The sequence below is a fragment of the Strix aluco genome, chromosome 10 (assembly GCF_031877795.1).
Source record: "Strix aluco isolate bStrAlu1 chromosome 10, bStrAlu1.hap1, whole genome shotgun sequence".
In the NCBI taxonomy this organism is placed as follows: Eukaryota; Metazoa; Chordata; class Aves; order Strigiformes; family Strigidae; genus Strix; species Strix aluco.
In genome coordinates, this window is record NC_133940.1 from 12,814,003 (window position 1) to 12,834,786 (window position 20,784).

The 20,784-nt window shown below is 40.9% G+C and overlaps 1 protein-coding gene across 1 annotated transcript in view; it reads right to left on the bottom strand.

Moving 5' to 3' along the window:
• COL4A6 (collagen type IV alpha 6 chain) overlaps positions 1–20,784 on the bottom strand; it is a 136,165-nt gene that overhangs the window by 17,086 nt on the left and 98,295 nt on the right. Inside the window, exons 12-26 of the mRNA XM_074835294.1 lie at positions 20,432–20,524; positions 19,335–19,388; positions 17,870–17,929; positions 16,908–16,952; positions 15,624–15,677; positions 14,335–14,404; positions 13,502–13,612; positions 12,509–12,658; positions 10,059–10,163; positions 8,997–9,157; positions 7,858–8,037; positions 7,081–7,264; positions 1,911–1,982; positions 1,401–1,508; positions 67–288 (exon numbers count right to left, since the gene is read on the bottom strand). Of these exons, the coding sequence (XP_074691395.1) occupies positions 67–288; positions 1,401–1,508; positions 1,911–1,982; positions 7,081–7,264; positions 7,858–8,037; positions 8,997–9,157; positions 10,059–10,163; positions 12,509–12,658; positions 13,502–13,612; positions 14,335–14,404; positions 15,624–15,677; positions 16,908–16,952; positions 17,870–17,929; positions 19,335–19,388; positions 20,432–20,524 (1,669 nt within the window). The remainder of the gene's footprint in view (positions 1–66; positions 289–1,400; positions 1,509–1,910; positions 1,983–7,080; positions 7,265–7,857; positions 8,038–8,996; positions 9,158–10,058; positions 10,164–12,508; positions 12,659–13,501; positions 13,613–14,334; positions 14,405–15,623; positions 15,678–16,907; positions 16,953–17,869; positions 17,930–19,334; positions 19,389–20,431; positions 20,525–20,784) is intronic.

Consider the following 20,784-nt stretch of genomic DNA (forward strand, 5'->3'; position numbering starts at 1 on the left):
AAAGAGGAAAGATTTTTTAAAGAGAACAGTTTGATGTTCCCAGATAAAAGCAGTATCAGTGCTTACCTTTTGGTCCTGGAAATCCAAGATCACCTGTAAGCCCTTTATCACCTGGGAGTCCAGGTCGGCCATGCTCTCCCAGGGCTCCACTCTCAGCACCAAATACATCTCCAGGAGCTCCTTTTGCTCCAGCTAAGCCTGAAGCACCCATTTTCCCAGGCAAACCATCTGTTCCATCCAGCCCTGGAAGCCCTTGTGACCCTTGCTCTCCTCGAGGCCCAGGGAAGCCTTAAAGAGAAAACCAGCAAATATCACTCAGCAGAAGTACAGAATAACTGCTTCCATTAGCATCTCTAACAAAATCTACATTTTAAAAATTTCCATGCAAGAAAAAGTTGTTTGCAAAGTTGCAGAATATTTCAGTACTGAATCAGAAACAATAACTGGTGACAGAAAGTGATGAAACTATTTAAAACAGGTAAAATATCCTTCATTTTTTTAAAAAGAAAATAATACTTCAGGAGTATCTGGGAGCTGCAGCTAGTGGCAGCTTTACAACCTTGGTTTCACTAGATGGCAGATTAGGCAAAAAGGACAAAAAAAGGAGGAAGATGGCCATTTCTGGCCACAGATGGGCAGTATCTCACTACCACCATCAACCACAAAAGCTGCAAAGATGTTATATTCATCACACCTTTCTTACTTTGTCCTCTATGTCAGACAACTTCTGGCACTGTGAGGCAGAAGACACTGGCAGCCTTGGTATGAGAAGGACTGGAAAGTACTCTCCCTGTACCTAGTATACACTAAAGTGCACTGTTATGTGGATTTGTCACACTGCTCAGGAGATATGTCATGAAATCAGTAACCCCATAAAGATGACATCCCCCCTTAATGTATCCAGAGAGACCTGATGTGTACACAGCAATCTAGCTTTAGGAATCTTCCCTCACCCCCTCTGCTTCTTGCTCTTTATTTACACAACCATCAGAAATTCCCACAGCTAAAATGGGTCCAAATACTGTGTACAGTGTGCCTTTACCAGAGTACCACATGGCTTAAAGCAAGTTTTACCCTAAACTTGTAGTTACCCGAAACTGTAACAAAGCACATGACAACAGTCTCTGGAGAAACAAATTGTGTTGGTTGTCCTTTTTTTCTTCCAGCAGTGATATAATATCATAGGCAGGCAACAAGTATCTTGAACATTTCTTTTGTTTTCTTCCAAGCTGCAACCATTTGCTTGCAGAGATTGCATTTGGAAGGAGCACAATGGAGCTCTTAGTGGAGCATTATGAATGTACCAGGCAAAAAGGTGGCCTAGGTTGGACAACTCTTTTGTTAAAATATTATACATGTTCATCAGACAACAAAAAGAACTCCAGTAACTTCCCTCTTACCAGGTTCCCCTTGCAAGCCTATTATTCCTGGAGACCCTGGCTGTCCTTTTGACCCATGTAATCCAGGTTGGCCTGGAATGCCAGGAAAGCCTTTGCTGCCTTTGGAACCTAAGGGTAAAAATATATTAATAAATATTAATGAATGAATAGTGGAAGACAAAAACACAGCACGAAAAAACAGGATCGGGTCTTTTCTGCAAAGCTAGGGCTGAAAACGCTGGATACACAATTTAAGCTAAATAAAGTCTTAAAGCTATGGCTGTTTCAACAGCTACATAAACACAGAAGGAGAGGGTTTGCGTTCAGAGGCTACTTGAAAGGGAAAAAATGGTGCAGTGATTCTAATCCTCCATGGGATTTAAGCCTAGTCTCTTTGGAAAAAAAAAAAAAAAAGGAACACTGTTCTGCCAGTTAACTCTCAGGAATAACTATCACTCAGAGGAGATTAATTAACAAGTATTATCTTCCTTGAGGAAGAAGTGCTTCTTGGTAGTCAGCTTGTCTCCCTACCTGGCAGTCCTGGAAAGCCGGGAGTCCCTGGGGACCCATATGCTCCAGGAACTATGCAGGGCAAGGTGATACCTAAAACAAAGAAACACTAAGTTTGCAAACAACCCGTTTCAGAGAAACAGTCAGAAGATGAACATTTAGTATCCAGATGGTTTTTACGGTACATATCATAAGTGGCTGTAAGGAACTTACGCACATCAAACACTGCTGACATCTCAAATATGTGACGTTAAGGAAAACAAAAGGCATTTGGAGCCTGGCGATTGTCTAATCTCATCCTTACTACTGACTTACTGCAAGACCAGTAAAAGGTAGCGACTACTGCTGTGCGCTACTTGTAGCATGATATCCACAGCTTCTACTCAGCAAGTGTCCTCCCTATAGCAGGGGCTGTGGAACAGGCACTGTAAAGGCAGCCTGTGTCTCAGAGAGCGTAAGGTCCAGGCTGAGCGCTTTCAAAGTCACTGGGAACTGCAGGTGCTCCTAACTTTTGAAAATTGAGGATGTTTCTAAGCTATATATAAACAGTACACTATAGTGTGAAATTCTAAAATAAATGTGCACATGCAAGATAAAATACATATCTAGGGAATATTGAGAGGTGTTTAAAAATACCTATCACCTGAGAGTTCAGGCCAGAGAGATGCACGCATGGAGGGTGGAATAGCAAGGATTTTTTATTTCAGTCTTACTCTCCAACTGCTTCTTCTACAGTCTGTCAGACTAAGAAAGAACCAGATGGCTTAAAAGTTAATTAGCAGCAAACAAGACTCAGCAATGCAAAGCTCTTTGACTGACTTCCACCTCTCAAAAAAAGGCTCTGTTTGTACTAGCAATTCCTCTTCAGTGGAATGAAATTTATGTGGCATTATCAGAGTTGCTAGCACATTGGATTTACCTGAAAGATCTCAAACACTTCCAACGTTCCTCCTTGTATGTCACCGACAATTTGAAGTCACATTCACATAGTCACAGAAATGATTATCACAAAAACTGATTCAAGGCTTTCCAACTCCAGAAATGCTTCCAGTTATTTTAAGAGGAGTTTGTGCTAGAACTACAGAATTAGCTCCTACGCTGTAACAGCTGGCTTAGCCTTAAACTATCATAGATATACTTTCTAAAAATGAAAATCTGAAGGACTTTAAAAGCTATTTAGTCAGAGAGATTACATACAAAAGATGACTACTAAAGCTAATTTGGGGAAAAGAGGTGGTTTTTTTCATTACTCTGAACATTTTTATATGCACAGAGAAACAGCTGCCTAACTGCACCGTTGCCCAACGTTTGATAATTCAAATCTGGCATCAACTACAAGGCCAATTAAGGATGAGATAATCAGGTATCACAGATACATTGTTTCTCATCGCCTTACAACTCTCTTTGCAGGATCCTTCTATTCAAGCTCCACTCCCAGACTGACAAGCCAAATTTATTCATCAGCCACTCAAGAGCACTCCAAATTGTGACTGCTTTCAGTCCTGAGGAGGTAATCTGGTTTAAATCAGGCAACACTGGAAGTATTTCTTCCAGACAGCAACACGAGTCAAACGCTTTTTTTCCAAAAAGATTAACATTTTCAGATGACTAACAATTTTATTAACAAAAGACCCCGAGTCAAAGTATTTCCTGGATAAATCCAATCGAATCAGTGGACTTCTGTATGGATAATAAATATGGCTCTTTGCTTCCAACACTGACAGTGGGAATAGGGGTCTCAAAATGACATAGGCCAGGACAAAAGCTCATAAAGTAATCCAACATGTCTTTTCTGGTGCAAAGACTGTAAAGATCCCTACAAATTTTTTGGTTGAAACAGTGCTAAGAACTGGTTCAATGACATTCTTCTTCGGTTCTTCTCAATAGATTCCAACTAAGTTCACAAAAGGCTGTGTGAATATCTTCTGACTTCGATGCCTACACCCAACCAGAGACGGGAAGTTAAGCTTTCAGTTTAGGGTGCAGCCCCAAACCCAGTCAGGGTAGGCAGATTTGAGCATCCCTCTCTCATGGTGTGAAATGACCAAGAGTGATTCTGGTTTGACCTCCTATTTCTACCCCCTTTCATTCCACCCTCAACCTTAATTTTCATGATTTCATTATTCTGACTTGTGTGACTGATTAATATAATATTGATATTCAGACTTGTGAGAAGAAAGAACAATCCTAATCTCAAATTCTAGCTAGTCAGGGGCTGCTAACAGGTATCAGCTCAAGTATAAGGAAACACGCAAGGCTTATGTGTGAAGTGGGATGTAGCAGGGAACAAGAGGGAACACAACCCCCAGGGTGTCTAATCTACCCACATATTGAGATGCTATGCAAATTTTGAAGGAAACATCAGGACGTCTTCTACTTTGATGTGAGAGAACCAAAGGTCAGTTCTCAATTCATTACTTTTATCTTGATGTAAGGCATTCGCTGGTAGCAAAATTAATTTAAAAATGACTATACTCATATAACATATCTACACAGAGTTGCAATAACACTTCCATTCTTACACAAAGCCAAAGAATGCTCTATTTTAATCTGTGACAGCAATTCACCTTTACAGTCAGCACTAGCTTCAAGAATAGAGGTTCAAAACTAAAATATCCAATTTATGCTTTGAAGGGATAAGGGCACCAAATACCATGGTTGCAAGATGTAACACACACATTGCTGCCTGCACTTGGGTACACTTTGACAGGCATTCTTTTGATAAAGTAAAAGTTAAATGGTAGGGACGCAAAATAAAAATTCCAGTTCTGGTCTTCTGCAATCCTATGTGAGCCTGATGCTGGATGCTTTATCAAATAAAAAGTTGAGGTACATCATCTCCGAGACATTTCTTCCTCAGACACAGTACAATAAATGACACTTTACAAAAAGCAAGCATTCAGGGCAGCAACTGGCATGGAAAGGGAAATTTAGTTAATAGTGTTGCATTCACATCACATAGCTTTAAGGACTGTCTTATGCGAGTTTTCTAAAAACAACTCCATACAATTGCATATGCTTTATTTTACATTAGGCAGCAGTAGAATACTTGAACAATGGATATTTCATGTGAGGATAACTGAAAAGCAAATGGGACTGCTTCCTTGTGTTTTGCAAAATTATATAAGCAAGGCTTAGAGTAAAAATTATATAAGCAAAACAGCGTTGCCCAGCTACTTAATACCCTACATTATCACAGTTTACACAACAATATCCCAGTATCAAGGAAATTAAACAATTATGAAACCATCATGTCAGGCATAAAAGCAAAATATAGGCAATTCCAACATTTTTGAGTAATCTCATAATACCTCAAGTCTAGCTTTTTTATAAAATACTGAGACTTTTCCAGAGCAAGACTGTTTCACCCTGTTTTACTGCATGTGGCATGAACTTGAGCAAAATTCCTCAGTGGTGTCTTTGACGTGGTAACTTCAGTAGGTTGTAGTCTCTTTTTAAATGTCTTTCCTCATTCTCATGATAAGGCCGTTCAGTCTGGGCAGTATAAGAAACGATTATTTCTTCCACCCACACACATTTCTTTAATATTAGATGAAACTTACTACATCAAAGGGTCTTTCAATGTATGCAAATTATTTCCTAGTACGGAGGGAACGATGCATTCACAAGTTTTCTTACACATCTCTATGGAGGTGCAAACTGAACTGGCTAATGACTTGTTCACACTTTCCCACATATTTTGACTATAGATACTCTTCTACAAAGGGCCATTCATTGTTAGCAAAGCTTTGATGTAGCATTCATAATAAGCTGGCTTCTGATGTGCTCCACAGAATATCTAGAGTTCACATCATGCACAGAGCATTTTACTTTTACTTATCTTACAATGCAATTTTAATTTAGTGGATTTTGTAAGAGTCAATTTACCAAACAAAGATGTAAGCATTCAATAGCTATGAATTAGTAAAGCTTTTACCATTTAGCATGTGACTTGAATTGGAAAAAAAGCTTATGCAGACTGTTCCAGGGAGACATTAATGCTATCTGTCTCCTCACCCCATAACAACAACCCAGCATGACACTGATGTGAGGTAACATGCCATCCGGCATGTCTGTGCAGCCTTCCCAGCGCTATTCTGGCCTAGCTCTCACTTCCCTCTGGGTTTAAGATTCCTTCGCCAACTCCCCATACTGCAGTGGTCCTTCGGCCAAGGTTTTTGAACTCAGAACATCAGTTTATCAGTCCAGAAACCTATGCAACATCATTATGCCTGCCAATATATTATTGATTCTGCATTATTGATACCGACAGAATTAAAAACCTAGAAGCCTAAGTATACACAGAACGTTAAACACACTGAGTATCAGCAGCAGCAAAGAAAAACACTGCCTATCTTAAATTATATTTAAATGGCTGACATGGAATCAAGACATTGGGACTAGCTCTCTGCAGTCATTTTGTTATGAAAACATTTTCCATAAATGTTTGGACCTATGACTTTCCATGTAACTCACTTTGAGAATGAACATAAAACATCATACATGAAACAATATCAAACCCATATTTGCTGACTTTATCACTTGCCATTATGGTATGCTTTAGGTACATATAATGACATACCAACCGAGCCAAACTGTAGTACCTCAGGAAGCAAATAGCCCAGAGCTGGTTGCACCAGTCATAACTAAACTCCCTACCTGACTGACATGACAATGTCTTATTCACCAATGTCTGTTCGTACATACAATGTACTGAAGTTTCTTCTTTTAAAAAAATCTGGAGCTCCCCTTCTTTCAATAATAGTAATAGTTCCGAAAACTGATTCAGAAGTCTCAGATACCAGTGTGATTTACTATTTTTACCTTGACAATGAAGTAGGCTGTGCTTTTCAAAACCTCATTTTATCAATCTTCCTAACTACCTTTGGTGTAAAATGGTTCTGCAGCAACAGTCAGTGAGTAGCTCCATCCACCACTCTTAGTATTTGAGTACTATTTGAGTATTTGTTGCCTATTATCTGTGTCCTCCTGAGCATAAGGATTTGAGAAAGCTGTGACTGCTATGTGAGCTCTGTTGAGCCCACAAATCAGTTTCAATTAATTTAAAGAGCAATCTTTAATCTAATGCAATCTTCTGGCCTGGCTACAAGCACAGCAGAAAGTTGAGTGCCATTTGCCTTGTAGCAGCTTTGCACCTTTTCAAAATAAGAGCAGACCCAGCAACACCTACCTGGAGGGCCTGGAAGACCTGCTTGTCCTGGAAACCCATCCGTTCCTGGGTCACCTGGCAGCCCACGAACTCCACTAGGACCTGGATATCCAACGCCAGGAGAACCAGTTTCTCCACGATGGCCCTTGGAGCCAGGTAATCCTGGCAGTCCTTTTTCACCTGGGAAACCTAGCCCACCATCACCCTGTGCACAGCAAAGACAATTACAGCTGAAAATCAAAGAGATGTAGAAAAAACATACACCGCTATCATTTTAACAAATGCATAAGAGTCTGGTCGGTTCTGTGGAAGGTTCACATGTGCCTGGGAAGGTACATGGAAACCACTGTAAATTATCCATCACTATTTCAAAATGCAGGAAAACTCAGTGACTATTAAAAATAGTATTTTATGTTGCATTTGCCAAAATGTAAATATTACATATTCTGAAAGACATTTATTTTCTTTCTAATTAAAAAGATTCTGGTGTGATTTTTCTGATCCAAGATTTGACTCATAATTATGCCTACAGTGTCTTTAACTTTCAGGACACAACATAAACCAGCATTAGAATCTACCCCACTATTGGAAGTTTATATTTTGACTGAGTAGCCAAAGGCATAATGAGTGCCAATTATTAATCATGACCAAGACAAACTTGTGCTCAGGGACTGCGAGCTTCTTCTGTATTTTAAGACTTACCACAGGGCTAATCAGGACTAGCAAGCCAGGCCTTTCTACTGTCTCTGCTCCTTATTCCAATTCTGAAGCACTGCTGCTAAATTAACCTGAACTTACTGGTGGGCCTGGCGGGCCTGGCAGGCCTGGCAGGCCATCCCTGCCAGGGGTTCCTGGGATGCCTGAAGGTCCTCTGGGTGCTGTCGCACCACGGTCCCCACGAGCACCTCTGCCTGTTGCATAGGACGAGTCCCCTTTTTCTCCCTTAAGGCCTGGAAGACCTTGCTGACCAGATGAAGCCTACAGACCAAAAGATAAAAAACCAGGAAAATGAACATGCAGAGAAAAGGCTTTGGTTCCTAAAAATGTCATATGAGGACAGGACACAATGACTGGAGCTAGAAAGAATCTCCAAAGGGTTTCCTACTGTATGCATTACGCTAAAAAAAAAAAAGAGAAGGTTTGATAATTTCCAAATTTTTCAATCAAGTCACTACAGCTTTACAGTGGCAAGCCAAACCCTCGTATATAGCACTAGAGTGACAGCAATCTTGGATGGCATCAGGGAACATTACATTACTCATGATATAACAGGGCCCAAGTACTGAATCTTCTTCCCTGTTACTTAGTGTGCTGCATTTAGTGACACCGATAGAAGCCAAAAGACTGGTATCCTTATGGACTACAATTTTCAAAAGTAAATACTGCCAATGAGCAATGCTCAGCACTTTTGGAAAATCCTGTTTGTTATGGTTACTGTTTCATAAAAAACACAGCTCAACTCTTACTAATGTATTTAGCATACAGCAGTTGAGAAGGAGTATGCATCTATGGCACACAGTTTTTATAGCTATGAGCAATGACGTGGAAAGATCTCACCATTTGATTTTTCAGGTCTTCACTCCATGCAGATATATATTTATTTCCCCTGCCAGCCCTCACTTAGGAAGAGCACTGGGTCTAATCCATGTATGCCTACAGCCAAGAAGTCCTGGGATGAATAATGGTTACTGTTTTCCTCTTGACTGCTAAACTCAGAACTTAAGAACCATTTCTTCTCTTTTTTTATAGGTGATAATTTCTCTACTTTCAGCTTTTTTTCACAGTTTCTGTTTGTTTGGGTTTTTTTAAAACCAAACAAGTAGAAGAAATTATGCAAAAAAATGTTCTGCTTTCACTACATTCAACACCAGCAATTGCACGTGGGCACTTTTTCTCCTTTAATTCATGACAACCAATATAAACTCTTCCTGCCTTACCGGAGGGCCTCGCAGTCCTGGTGCACCCACAGTGCCTGGGTCTCCACCAATGCCCTTAATACCAGGCACACCAGGGCTTCCCGACGGACCTGGTAGACCTGAGATGCCTTTTAGACCAGCTCTTGTAATTCCTCCATCACAAGCACAATCACCTGCCTCTCCTGGAAAATACAGTCAACACTCCAAACTCAGTTTCATTTGGATGAAGATCCTTTTCAGTTGCAAGAGCTCCAAAAGCAGTATTCGATTCAATTAGGACAAAGCCATTCTCACATGATTTCATTTGATTTTGTGCCTACTCTGCTCAGGTGATGTGAGTGCCAAGCAAGTGGAGCTCAGGTTTTGTCCAGGTTAATTTCTATGCAGTGCTCATCACCAAATGATAATGTGCAGCATGAACCTCAGCACTTCTTGACCTCCTCCCAAAGGTTTAGACTCTCCTATACAGATGGTTTTAGGAGAGTTTTAGGACAGGAGTCTTGTTTTTCTTAAAGAGATAGTTATATGTCAGAGAAAGCAAATCTATACTCCCACTCACAGTAGGTTACAATGATATCTTTGTATTTCCCTGAATCGTAACTGGCCATGGATCCAAACAATCACAAAGAACAGTGAGGTCTGCATCATCATGGCTTTTGCTGCTGATTCTGTTGCACACTAAGACCCAAATTCTCATCATTTTTAGCACAGAGGAGAATAAAATTAAGTTTTTCTGTCATTTCCAGCCTATATTGCAAAAAGCAGTGAATAAGATTTTATTTTTACATCTCATTATGTCCTATGGCTTTAAAGCATAACTTACTTAGCTAATTTCCTGAGTATGAGATGTTTATCTGTTCATTTGCCTGAGCAGAGTAGGAAGTAGGAAATAGGATTTTGCTGGCAGTGCTGGGCACAACTTTCTAAATTGTAAAGGCTGTTGGCTCCTTTAATCCATCTTAACTTCCTGTGATTTGTCATGAAGACACTTGCACCTCATCCCTTAGGGTATTAACCACATGTAAATATCTTTCTGAGGCCCAGTGACTGCTGAGAGGCTCTCCCAAAACAAGAGTCAATTACCTTTGTACCCCTTTGGACCCAAAGCTCCTGGCAGCCCTCTTTGTCCAGGCTCCCCTGGGGCCCCAGTCCTTCCATCCAGGATTGTGTCTGGAGGGAATGAAGGGCCTATATGTGGAAAGAAGGCAAGAAAAACCATGAGAAAGCTAGATTTCCAAGTCATTAATTACTTACAATGTCAGTTATGCAGAAATGGCACCGGATCAAACAGCAACTGTGGAAGTTACACAAGGAGATGGAACTTGGTTGGTATCAGAGGCTGCAGTCCTCTGCCATGTTTGCTTCTAGCTTCTCATACAGAAAAGTAAAAGCTCTCACAATGTGGATGCAACAGAGTTTCACTCCTCTACTGCTCTACCATTACACTTTTTCAAATACTTAACAGCTGGCCAAAGAACTAACCAAACTGTGAAGAGGTTGGACAAAGAAGGACAGATGACTTAGTTCATGGCAGATGTGCCTTTACAGCTCAGGGAGAAGATGAGACTCATATGGATAGAAGTTGAAGGGACAAGCCAACATATTGGTGATTGTGCTGACTGGCTATTGCCCTTTTTATTGGCACAGAAGCTATCATATATGAGCAGTGCCTCTACTGCTGCTGGCATGGTAGAGTCATCCCCAGGGCTACCTGCCTTCTGCAGAGCTCCTAAACTTCTCATTAAGTTGCTGCAGCTCAGAATCACAGAAACATCTAGGTTGGAAAAGACCTTGAAGATCATCTAGTCCAACCATTAACGAAACACTGACCATTCTCAATTATACCATAACCCTAAGTGCTATGTCTACCTGACTCTTAAACACCTCCAGGGATGGGGACTCCACCACCTCCCTGGGCAGCCCATTCCAACGCCCAACAACCCGTTCTGTAAAGAAATGCTTCCTAATATCCAGTCTGAACCTTCCCTGGTGCAACTTGAGGCCATTCCCTCTTGTCCTGTCGCTTGTTACTTGATTAAAGAGACTCATCCCCAGCTCTCTGTACCCTCCTTTCAGGTAGCTGTAGAGGGCGATGAGGTCTCCCCTCAGCCTCCTCTTCTCCAGACTAAACAACCCCAGTTCCCTCAGCCACTCCTCGTAGGACATGTGCTCCAGACCCATCACCAGCTTCGTTGCCCTTCTCTGGACACGCTCGAGTCATTCAGTGTCCTTTTTGGAGTGAGGGGCCCAAAACTGAACCCAGTAATCGAGGTGCGGCCTCACCAGTGCCGAGTACAGGGGCAAGATCACTTCCCTGTCCCTGCTGGCCACACCATTTCTGATACAAGCCAGGATGCCAATGGCCTCCTTGGCCACCTGGGCACACTGCTGGCTCATGTTCAGCCGGCTGGCAATCAACACCCCCAGGTCCCTCTCTGACTGGCAGCTCTCCACCCACTCCTCCCCAAGCCTGTAGTGCTGCTGGGGGTTGTTGTGGCCAAAGTGCAGAAAGAGACTTTTCTCAGGAAAGAGACTAAATGGCAAAAAGGTTAAGGGGACTTTCCCTGTCCCTCCTGGTGTAACTGCAAGATTATTTTCCACATTTCTTTATATGCTGAATAGAATGAAACATGAGCTGACAGAAACAGCAGTGCAAAGTGATCTAACATAATCTAAAACTACTGTGTCTGAAAACCCTTCCCCTCAGTGACAACAGTAAGATGGAGTGCTGACCAGCACCCATCTGATGTTCCATGGAAACAAACTGCAACCATCAGCTAAAAACAGCTACAAGAGCTTTAGAGACTCTGCAGAAAAATGAGCGGGATATGACCAGTGACCAGTTATTGAGAAGAGAGCACTTCTTTCTTCTCCACAGAAAATCACTTCATCAGACCATGCTCACTGGCTCCATCACTGGAGTGTGCCCTGTTTTGGAATGCTGGCTCTCAAAACAGGTTGTTTGAACTCAGTTTACAGCAGAATGGTAAAACACAAGGTTTGTGTAAAATCAACCCTTTTCATATAACACTCAGTTTCTGAGGAAAACAAAACAATGCATAATTAATTCAATCAGGGCATCCATACAAATGAACATGTAAAAATAAAATCCCATTTCCTTAGGTCTGAAAACTGTCTCTTCAAGCATCCTATCTGACTCCTGGTACCCAAAATACTTGCTCGCAAGACTAGACATTTATCCCACGTGCTCATAAAGTCACGGTCTAGTCTTTATCTAAGCCAGTAGGAGACTAGCCTAGAACTTCAGCCCTTTGTGTCATAAATTGTGTCTACACAACCTTGAGCTTCAGTCTCTCGGGCTCTGCTCTACCAATAATTAGCTGTATTTTCTTACTTCAGAGGGGTGGCTGCTGATATATATATTTAAGGTTGTGAGTTACAATCACAACGAGGTGTCAACCAAACATTTAGGATTTACAGATGAATAATCCTCACTGGAACAGGAATAAATGATTATTTGTCTTGTTTCACTCTGAATCCAATATAAAAATAGATGTTAAAAATATACGTACGTGGTGCACCAGGCAATCCTGGTGCTCCTGGCAGACCTGGGAAACCCTCTCTGCCGGGAGTGCCTGGTAATCCAATTGTTGCTCTTCCGGGTTCTCCCACTTCACCCTTCACACCTGGAATACCTGGAGACCCTCCAGGGCCCATTCCATCTAGACAACAATGACACAGTCAGCAGCTCTCCAGCAGCAAACACATCCTAGAATTTTTAATGTTATGAAAACTACTGTAGTGCACTGAACTGCAACCATGTTAGCACAGAACAATTTATAATTGTACACAAAGGAAAACTTACTAATTGGAGGCACCAACTGTATCCCATTTACACACTCCTTTGGTCATCCAAAAAACTTCACAGGGCTGCATTTAAGTCCCATTGATCAGTTAGACAATTAACTATGTAAGACTGAGGTTTATTTATTTTCTGATTTCCTTTGAGTGAGATAATTTCCTTAGTAGTTCCTAGCCTCTAGATCATTGCAGGCCAGGACTTCACAGATGACATTCAAGTGAAACAGAAACTTTCAAGTGAGATCTTTGATGGGACAAATGGGTTCCATCTACAGTGGGTTTATCTTGCCAATCTGTTAGCTCTCTATTGCAAATAGGAAAAGTCATTGAAAAAAAAAAAATTCAAGAATATTTGCTCTTATTTAAAATGTAGGAAATGTTCTGCCAATCAACTCATTCAAAATGGAAACCAACGAACCAACCAACCATGTACACTGCTACACCAAATATTCACACCTGAAGACTCATCTGGGCTGTAATCATTGTGGGACTAATTCTACTCCCATTCAAGTCGACATACTTGGTTTCCCTGCGAGCCACCCCTGCCTCCTATGTCTCATACAGCAGTCTGCAAATCAGCCAGTTGAAGGAGCAGGGAGAGGCTTACTCCAATACCTTCACCGTCTCCAGGCCAGTACACAGAGTCCTCTCAGCAACAAACACAGAAAACAGCCTGCTAAGAGCACTGTTAGCAGCTGGTTTACCTCTCTCAAGGGCTGGAAACCCTGGAGCTCCTGGAAGACCTGGTAAACCACTGATCCCTTCATCTCCTGGAGAACCAGGTATTCCCGGGTTTCCAGGGTCGCCCGGGGCACCTAGTAGACAAATACAGAGAAACAAGGAGGAAAAGCTCATAAGAATTCTGCCTGAAAGACTATGTTCAGTCACCTACCCCAGCAGCCACTGATCTCATCGACAGCAAAGGTTGCAAAGCCGTTAGCAGTAAGCCTGTTAGTCAAAGTTAACGACAACAGGAAAAATCCCTTCTGACTCGTTAGAGGTTGTTTCAAACTTGACTGCATGCAAAGGAAGAACAGGAGAGATCATACAATTTGTCCCCTTACCTTTACAGCTTCAGACACTGTTCCCATCCAGACCTCACTCAGCTGTGGTGTTAATTAAGTTCATTTTCTCAACAATATTCTTGCCACATTGAATGGCAAATTATAGCAGAATGACACTCAGAGTACCCACTTCCAAGCAACACAGGAAGCCACTTTTTCTTAGTACACTGATGACAGACACACAGCACTTCCCCATGCTCACACACAGTCAGCCTCCCAAGCACTAAATTTCATTCTGCCTTGAAACATATAATTCTGCAATGTGGGGATGAAAGGTTTAATGTAAACTCTGAAGTTATAAACATGGGACCAAACATACCTGTATGCCAACAACACAGCAATTAAAGAAAAAATAACAAGGGATGGGTTAGACCCTATACACAATGTGGAAAAGTGGTAAAATGTAGTAAGAAGGAAAGTTGGATCCGAAAAAGTGCTTTAGACAAGTTCCAAAACAAAATGGAAATGTGTACCTGAAATGACTACACCTTCCCTGTCAATAACGATAGGAGGGCCTGGGGGACCGATGTCACCTAATTCACCCTGTAGAAGAAGAGATTCATGCCACATTCAGATGGGTGATGGAAGGGAAGACTGCTTGTCAGGAAACAGACTGTATTATGGTAGCAATGTCTGTGGTCATTCACTGACTAACCATCATTCTTTGTCTTGGTGAAGAAGTCACTTTGTTCTGCTATTCACAATCATCTGCTGTCCTGACTTACCTACTTCCTGATGTATATACCATGTGTACTGGAGACCAGTTATCATATCGGCATATTGACCAGTATCAGGTAGATCATATTTGTTCACCTTGTGGTAAAGCAAGAGAGCTACTATGAACATACCCGTTTTCAAAAGCATTAATCACTGCAGCTATCCGTTGCCTTGGAATCCTGAATTTCAATAATAGGAACTTCCAGGAAAATGGATTCCTCCATAAAATCACCCAGGTAGAACAACCAAGTTGTGACTAACTGCAGTATCATTCCTTCCTCTTACTCTTAACACAGTATCAAATCCCCTTTGAAACAGCAAGTGCAAAATCTGACTGTTGCCCACATTGCCATCGTATTTATAATATAAACACCATGCAGGGAGCCAAGGCAGTGCACACCTTGTTGCTTCTTCCAGTAATACTCTTCAGTGCATAAACCTGTACCTACTACTTCTTTCATGTGCACAAAAAAGCCTTTCAGTACTTGCACTTCATGTGTCTGCCAATCATATACCAATCTTGGTGGCAGATAAGTGCTTTTCACAGCAAACTGCTATCCAACCATTTTCCACCCAGTTTCCAGACGTCTGACTGCCCAAGTTGTGAGATACCCAGAAAATGTTTGCTATGCGTTGCCTATCTCCAGTACAAGAAACTGAAGACATCCTTTTCAGGCTTGTCAATACTTGTAGATCTGTGATCTAAGACTTCTCAGCCCTGGCAACTATCTTACTTACTTCCATCTAATATCACCTCAGTTGTCCAGTAAATATGGCATTGGTGTATAAAGGAGACCAGAGAGACTACACCCACAATTGTAAGTCATGAAGTTACATGAATGAACATTGTACAGGTATTAAAATATCCGAGTGTTCATATTTCAGCAATCGTTCACTTTTATCCTTAACAATAAATGAGGAACTGAAACATACTGAAAATTACAGTGATACAGAAGTAAAGAAGAGATTTGATCGGGCAATGACATTTATTCATGCAAACATCTTTTAAAAATCAATGCTTTAGTATTCTCGTGTGAGAAGTTACCTTCATGCCTTCAACTCCATCCAGTCCTGGATAGCCTGGAATACCTGGATGACCCTGCAAAGTCACACAGGGGAACACTGTTACACAGTGGGACGATAAGACTGGTATTATTTGTTAGCTGAGACATCTGCAGTGCCTGGACTTGAATCACAAACCAGTTCATTGTCCTACCAAATATTTGCACAAGAAATAAAGAAAGAGAAAACTGATGGTATCAATTTCTCAGCACTCACAAAATACCAGAGCTCCTTTAGGCCTCCTTGTGCTGTAAAGATCCTGAGAACTTGTGGGTAGGCATCAGGGTGTCCAAATCAGGAGGACACCCTGGAGTTCTCACAGAACCACAGAAATGCTCATGAGGAGTCTAGAACATTATTTTCCTTGTCCCCCACACTTTTACCTCCACTCTGTTCCCCCTCCAACAAATTATTGGCACCAAAACATTTAAGGTCACACTGGGAGATCCAGCTCTCCAGCTCTCTATTTCCTGGTAGCATTTTCAGGGACACCAAAATTCCTTTCTGGGTGTGTGACTGGGACTCTACACAGAAGTGACCTACCGTTCTCTGTTGGGTAACATTCAAGCTGGCCCAGTATGGATTGCAAATCCTACTGCAACTGCAGACAAAATGGGATATTCCAAGAGCTCTGGAGCAAGGAACCTTAACTTTAAACCTTGCCTATGATTCTGAAGTCTTGGACAGCTGTATGCCCCAATATAGCCCATACACAGTATTGCTGAGAAACTTCCCATAAAGGGCTTGGTTTTAATCATATAATTTTAAGATATAGATATGAATTCGATTATATTGAAGATACCATCACCTTCAGTATATCTTGAAAAGAACATACATAAAACATACAAGAAAGTGACTGAATTCCAGGCTGCAAAATGAGAATTGTATTTCTGAAAGTTGCTTTCTTGAACAACTTCTACTGCTGTACCTGCAAGTAGAAGTGCTTTAACACGTTTTCAGGCACTTGATCACCTGGCCGTTTTCACCCTCGAAAGGGGAAAAGTGGGAGGGTTGATTGTTCCAGGAGGGAATGTACAATTTCCAATCTGTGAAGGTGATCCTCTGAATACGTAGGGATAACTAGAGAGACAGTTAAAGGGATCTAGAGTTTTACATGGACTTTCTAGTTAGCTCTCACTACTTTAATAAGGCAGGTGCATTCATCCATCAGAGAACTTAGAGCCACTAGATAAGGAAGTCAGTAGATCTTAAACAGTTAGACAGCTTCTGTAACTGTAAGTACAGTTAAAAATAAAAGAAATTTTACCTTTCTCCCTGGAAACCCATCAGATCCATCCAGTCCCAAAAGACCCTAGAACAGCAAAAAAACATTAAGTTTCAGAGGCTCCATCTCAGTCTGCTCTTATTATCTCGGCACCAAAGAATGAAAAGGTAAAACTTTCAAAAGGAGAAGCTACCACTGATTTTCCATATCTCCCAAATATTAACAACCATAATTGAAAGAATTCAGCAGAATAAATAATAAAAGAAGTTGCATCTTCTTTAGCCATTGTCTTTCTAATTGGCAGTTCAAGTTAAATAAATCATGGTGTCTCAACTTACTAGGAAGTTAGGGAGGAAGTTTGTCATTATAAAACCATGAAACTTAATGCAATCAAGACTTTCTATCCTGACAATTTATTCTGCACATGCAGAACAGAATGCCTTGGTCTTCCTGTTGTGTATAAGCACGTCTCTGCAGGGTCATAGTGGTTTGAGGAATCTATGGCTGGTGTATGACTGAGCATGCTGTTAACTCCCACATTCATTGACTACTTAGACCAACATCTATTGTCAGCTTGCCCATTCCTTCCCCAAACATCTATCTGTGTTCTCTCATGGCTGGTTCTAGGACTGGTTAAGAGCTACCTGAAGCTCCTGCAAGGCCTCTTTATTATCTTCATTTGGACCTCCTGCAAGCTTCCTTTTCTGTGAAGCTTTCAAAAAAATTGGAAAAACACAGACCCTGCAGTATCAAGACCTCCACTAAATACTTTCGGTTGATTTTCCTAGACTGCCTTGCCTGTATACATTTTTTATCTCATCTTTAATCTGAGACTTTATTGAGATAAGAACTATCTATTGGTTCTGTTGTTGTATGGCACTGGCTACTATAGGACCCATTCCTATGTCTGAGATTCCTACATGCTTTGGAAATGCTTCTGTTGATGAAAGGCCCACTTCATGTGTTTGAGAACAGGCATTTAAGGACTTGATAAAGTTACCTACCCTGCCACCCGGTAAGCCAGGCACACCTTTTTCTCCTTTTTCTCCAGCACCTCCAAAGCCCTGAAGAAAAATGTCAACATTAAATCTGTGATCAGTTTGGAATTGAATAGCACAGCCCTAAGACAAAATGAGCACAAACCTATCTATTAATATAAATAGTACAACAGAGAGACAAGGGGAACTGTTTCTGCAGGGACTCTTTTGTCCCAGAAAGAAAATCTGTATCAACTAGACTTGGCAATATGTGCAGTACATTATCTTCTTCATTCCCCATGACTTCCATCCATTTAAACCATAGCACATCTCTCAGGAACAAATGCAAATAACCCCATGCTATAAACAGTGAAGTCCTGCCACTGTATTGTATTCTACATTTAGAAATTATTTGAAATCTAATTTCTTAACAGAAGCAGCTCAAGGGAGTGCTCAGAGCACCCTTTTTCATTTCTAAAGCCTAAGAATGACACAAAATGAGCATTTTCATGCACAACATTTGGAAATGTTTGGTGGTTTTCCCAGTCAGCAAGAACTATCAAATCCAGAGATAGAACACCAGGATTTAATTTCAGTAAGAGTTACAGTAGTTAAGCAATTTTCAGGCTTCAGTCTTGAAATACCTTATGGTTGTGGTTAAGTTCATACATATGTTCAACCCCACCAGCTTCAATGGGTCTCTTGTGATGCATAAAGCTAAACATGCACATAATGGAACATGTCCAGAAAGACTAATAACAAACTGTACTTCACGTACAGGTTTTTCTCACACGCCTTTACTGAGAACATCTGTACGTTGAAGAAACTGGCAAACAATTTATCTTATTAGTCAGAAGTTCCACAAAATATTTATTCCCTAAACTTATCGAAATAACCTGTGTTTACAAAAGGTTATAAGCTGGGAAATAGCTCTCTGGAATCCAGGGATAAATTGTTGTTCTTGATTCATACAGAGCAGATGCTACACATTCCTGAGTTTACGAGCACTAATGTTAAACAGCTCATTTTAAAACTGGATATATATATAGAGACAGAAAGATCTGCATGAGCTTTACAGCTTTAAAGTAAAATAACAAAAAATATGTTTAGACATAATTAAAGGGGAAAAAAAGGATTTTTTAAAAAAAAATATGTCTAGCTCTCTGTGGGACATCAAGAAACACTGCCATCAAGTGGCCATGTAAAGAGTATGTCCACTTGCAGGTCTCTGCAAACTGCAGGTTACATGTACTGAGATGATGGCTGCTTTGTAACGTCTATGGTGGGACAGCTTTATCTTCTTTGTATCTCCAGGACAAAAAACTATCAGATTACAGTCACACACTTCAGAAAGCCTTGTGGACATTTTTATCAGATTTTCAAAGTACTGTGGTGCCTAAAATCTCCTGTAGAGACTTTGTGAGCTATTCAGAGGGTGCTAAACCATCTAACTCGTGTTAGTCATGTATTAAAACCTGTCCTCTGTCCTTACCGGCATGCCAGGCAATCCTTTGTCTCCAGGGAATCCTTGAGGGCCTGGCTCACCCTGACAAGGGGAAGAGGTAAACACAATAAATCACTGTGCCCTTGAAAGCAAGGCTTTCCCCAATCCACCCGTCATGCTTCTGACTCCTAAAGTAAGGCCTTGTAATTTGTCAGCAAGTATACTCAATTTGTGTCATCATGTGCCAGATACAGTGTCTCTCAGCACAGTGCTGGTACATGCAACAGATTGTCTGTGACCACTTCCCGTGGCTTCAAAGACCACTACTTGGGAACTGTTCTCCACTGCTAGAAGTCAAACCAGAAGCATTTCATATCGTCATCTAGGGAATTGGAACATGCACACTACTTCGTGGAAAGAAGCAAAATAATACATGATGACATAGCATAGTATCTTCACAATCCTGCTTATAAATTCAAGAGTGAGCCAAAAGGAATGGCATTTGTTTGAATCTCACCTCACACTAATGTAACTCCACCAAGTAAGGCAATATCTCTTATGACTTATGCAGGGGCTTAGGCAAGCCTAGACTGGGCTCCCGAACCAGCCTGTATAGGTCCCAGATTAATTCAGTATGCCTAAATTTCATGTGTGTAGAGAGTCTTTAACTCAAGATCCATACAGCTTTTACAAAAACACTGATGAGCTAAATACGTATCTCAGTAACCGGGATAACAAAGTAAAGGAGAGAAATCTGACTATTTCAGAGTAGTGTGCATCATAGCCAAATAAAAAAAGCTGAAGTTTTTTATTTATTTTTCTAAATGGATTTGAGTTTTTTGCTTCAGTTGACACAATTTCACAGGTCTAACAGAATCAAACTACAGTTCATTTATTTTTAGGTTTAATGATGAAAAGCTTTAAATAGCTTTCAGATTTCTCCTTCAGAGAAGTATGGATTCTCCAGTGGTCCACAATGCTCTGAGCCAAGAATATTTTTATTCAATAGCCATCTGGCAGATTAAACTAGTACATAAAATTATTTTGATTTGGGAATATAACATCGCTCGCTGTCCAGCATTTTCATTCATCCTTGAACAAAGAAGCATGGGAAGAAAAAGAGTTCATAAACTGAATTTACAGACCTTTTCTCCTTGCTTCCCTTTTGGAAATCCCATGAATTCCAGTATTCCAGTGGATGGTGGGGGACCTGGAGGGCCAGGCAGCCCTACATCACCCTATTGGCAAAAGAGGAAGCTATTTAACACAGGCAGAACATGTTTGATTTCCTATGAAAGTGGCTTGCGAATCAGAAAAAAGCCACTCTAATTATATCCCACATCCATAATATCTGTGTGCCCGAATGCTGGCACAGGAGTTTGGTCACGGAAGTCAAAAGATCAGACTGAAAATTAAGATGAACAAAATGTATTAAATCTGTTTCAGAAGAGCTCTGGATATAAAACATGGCAAGGAAAAAAACCCAAAAAACGCACAG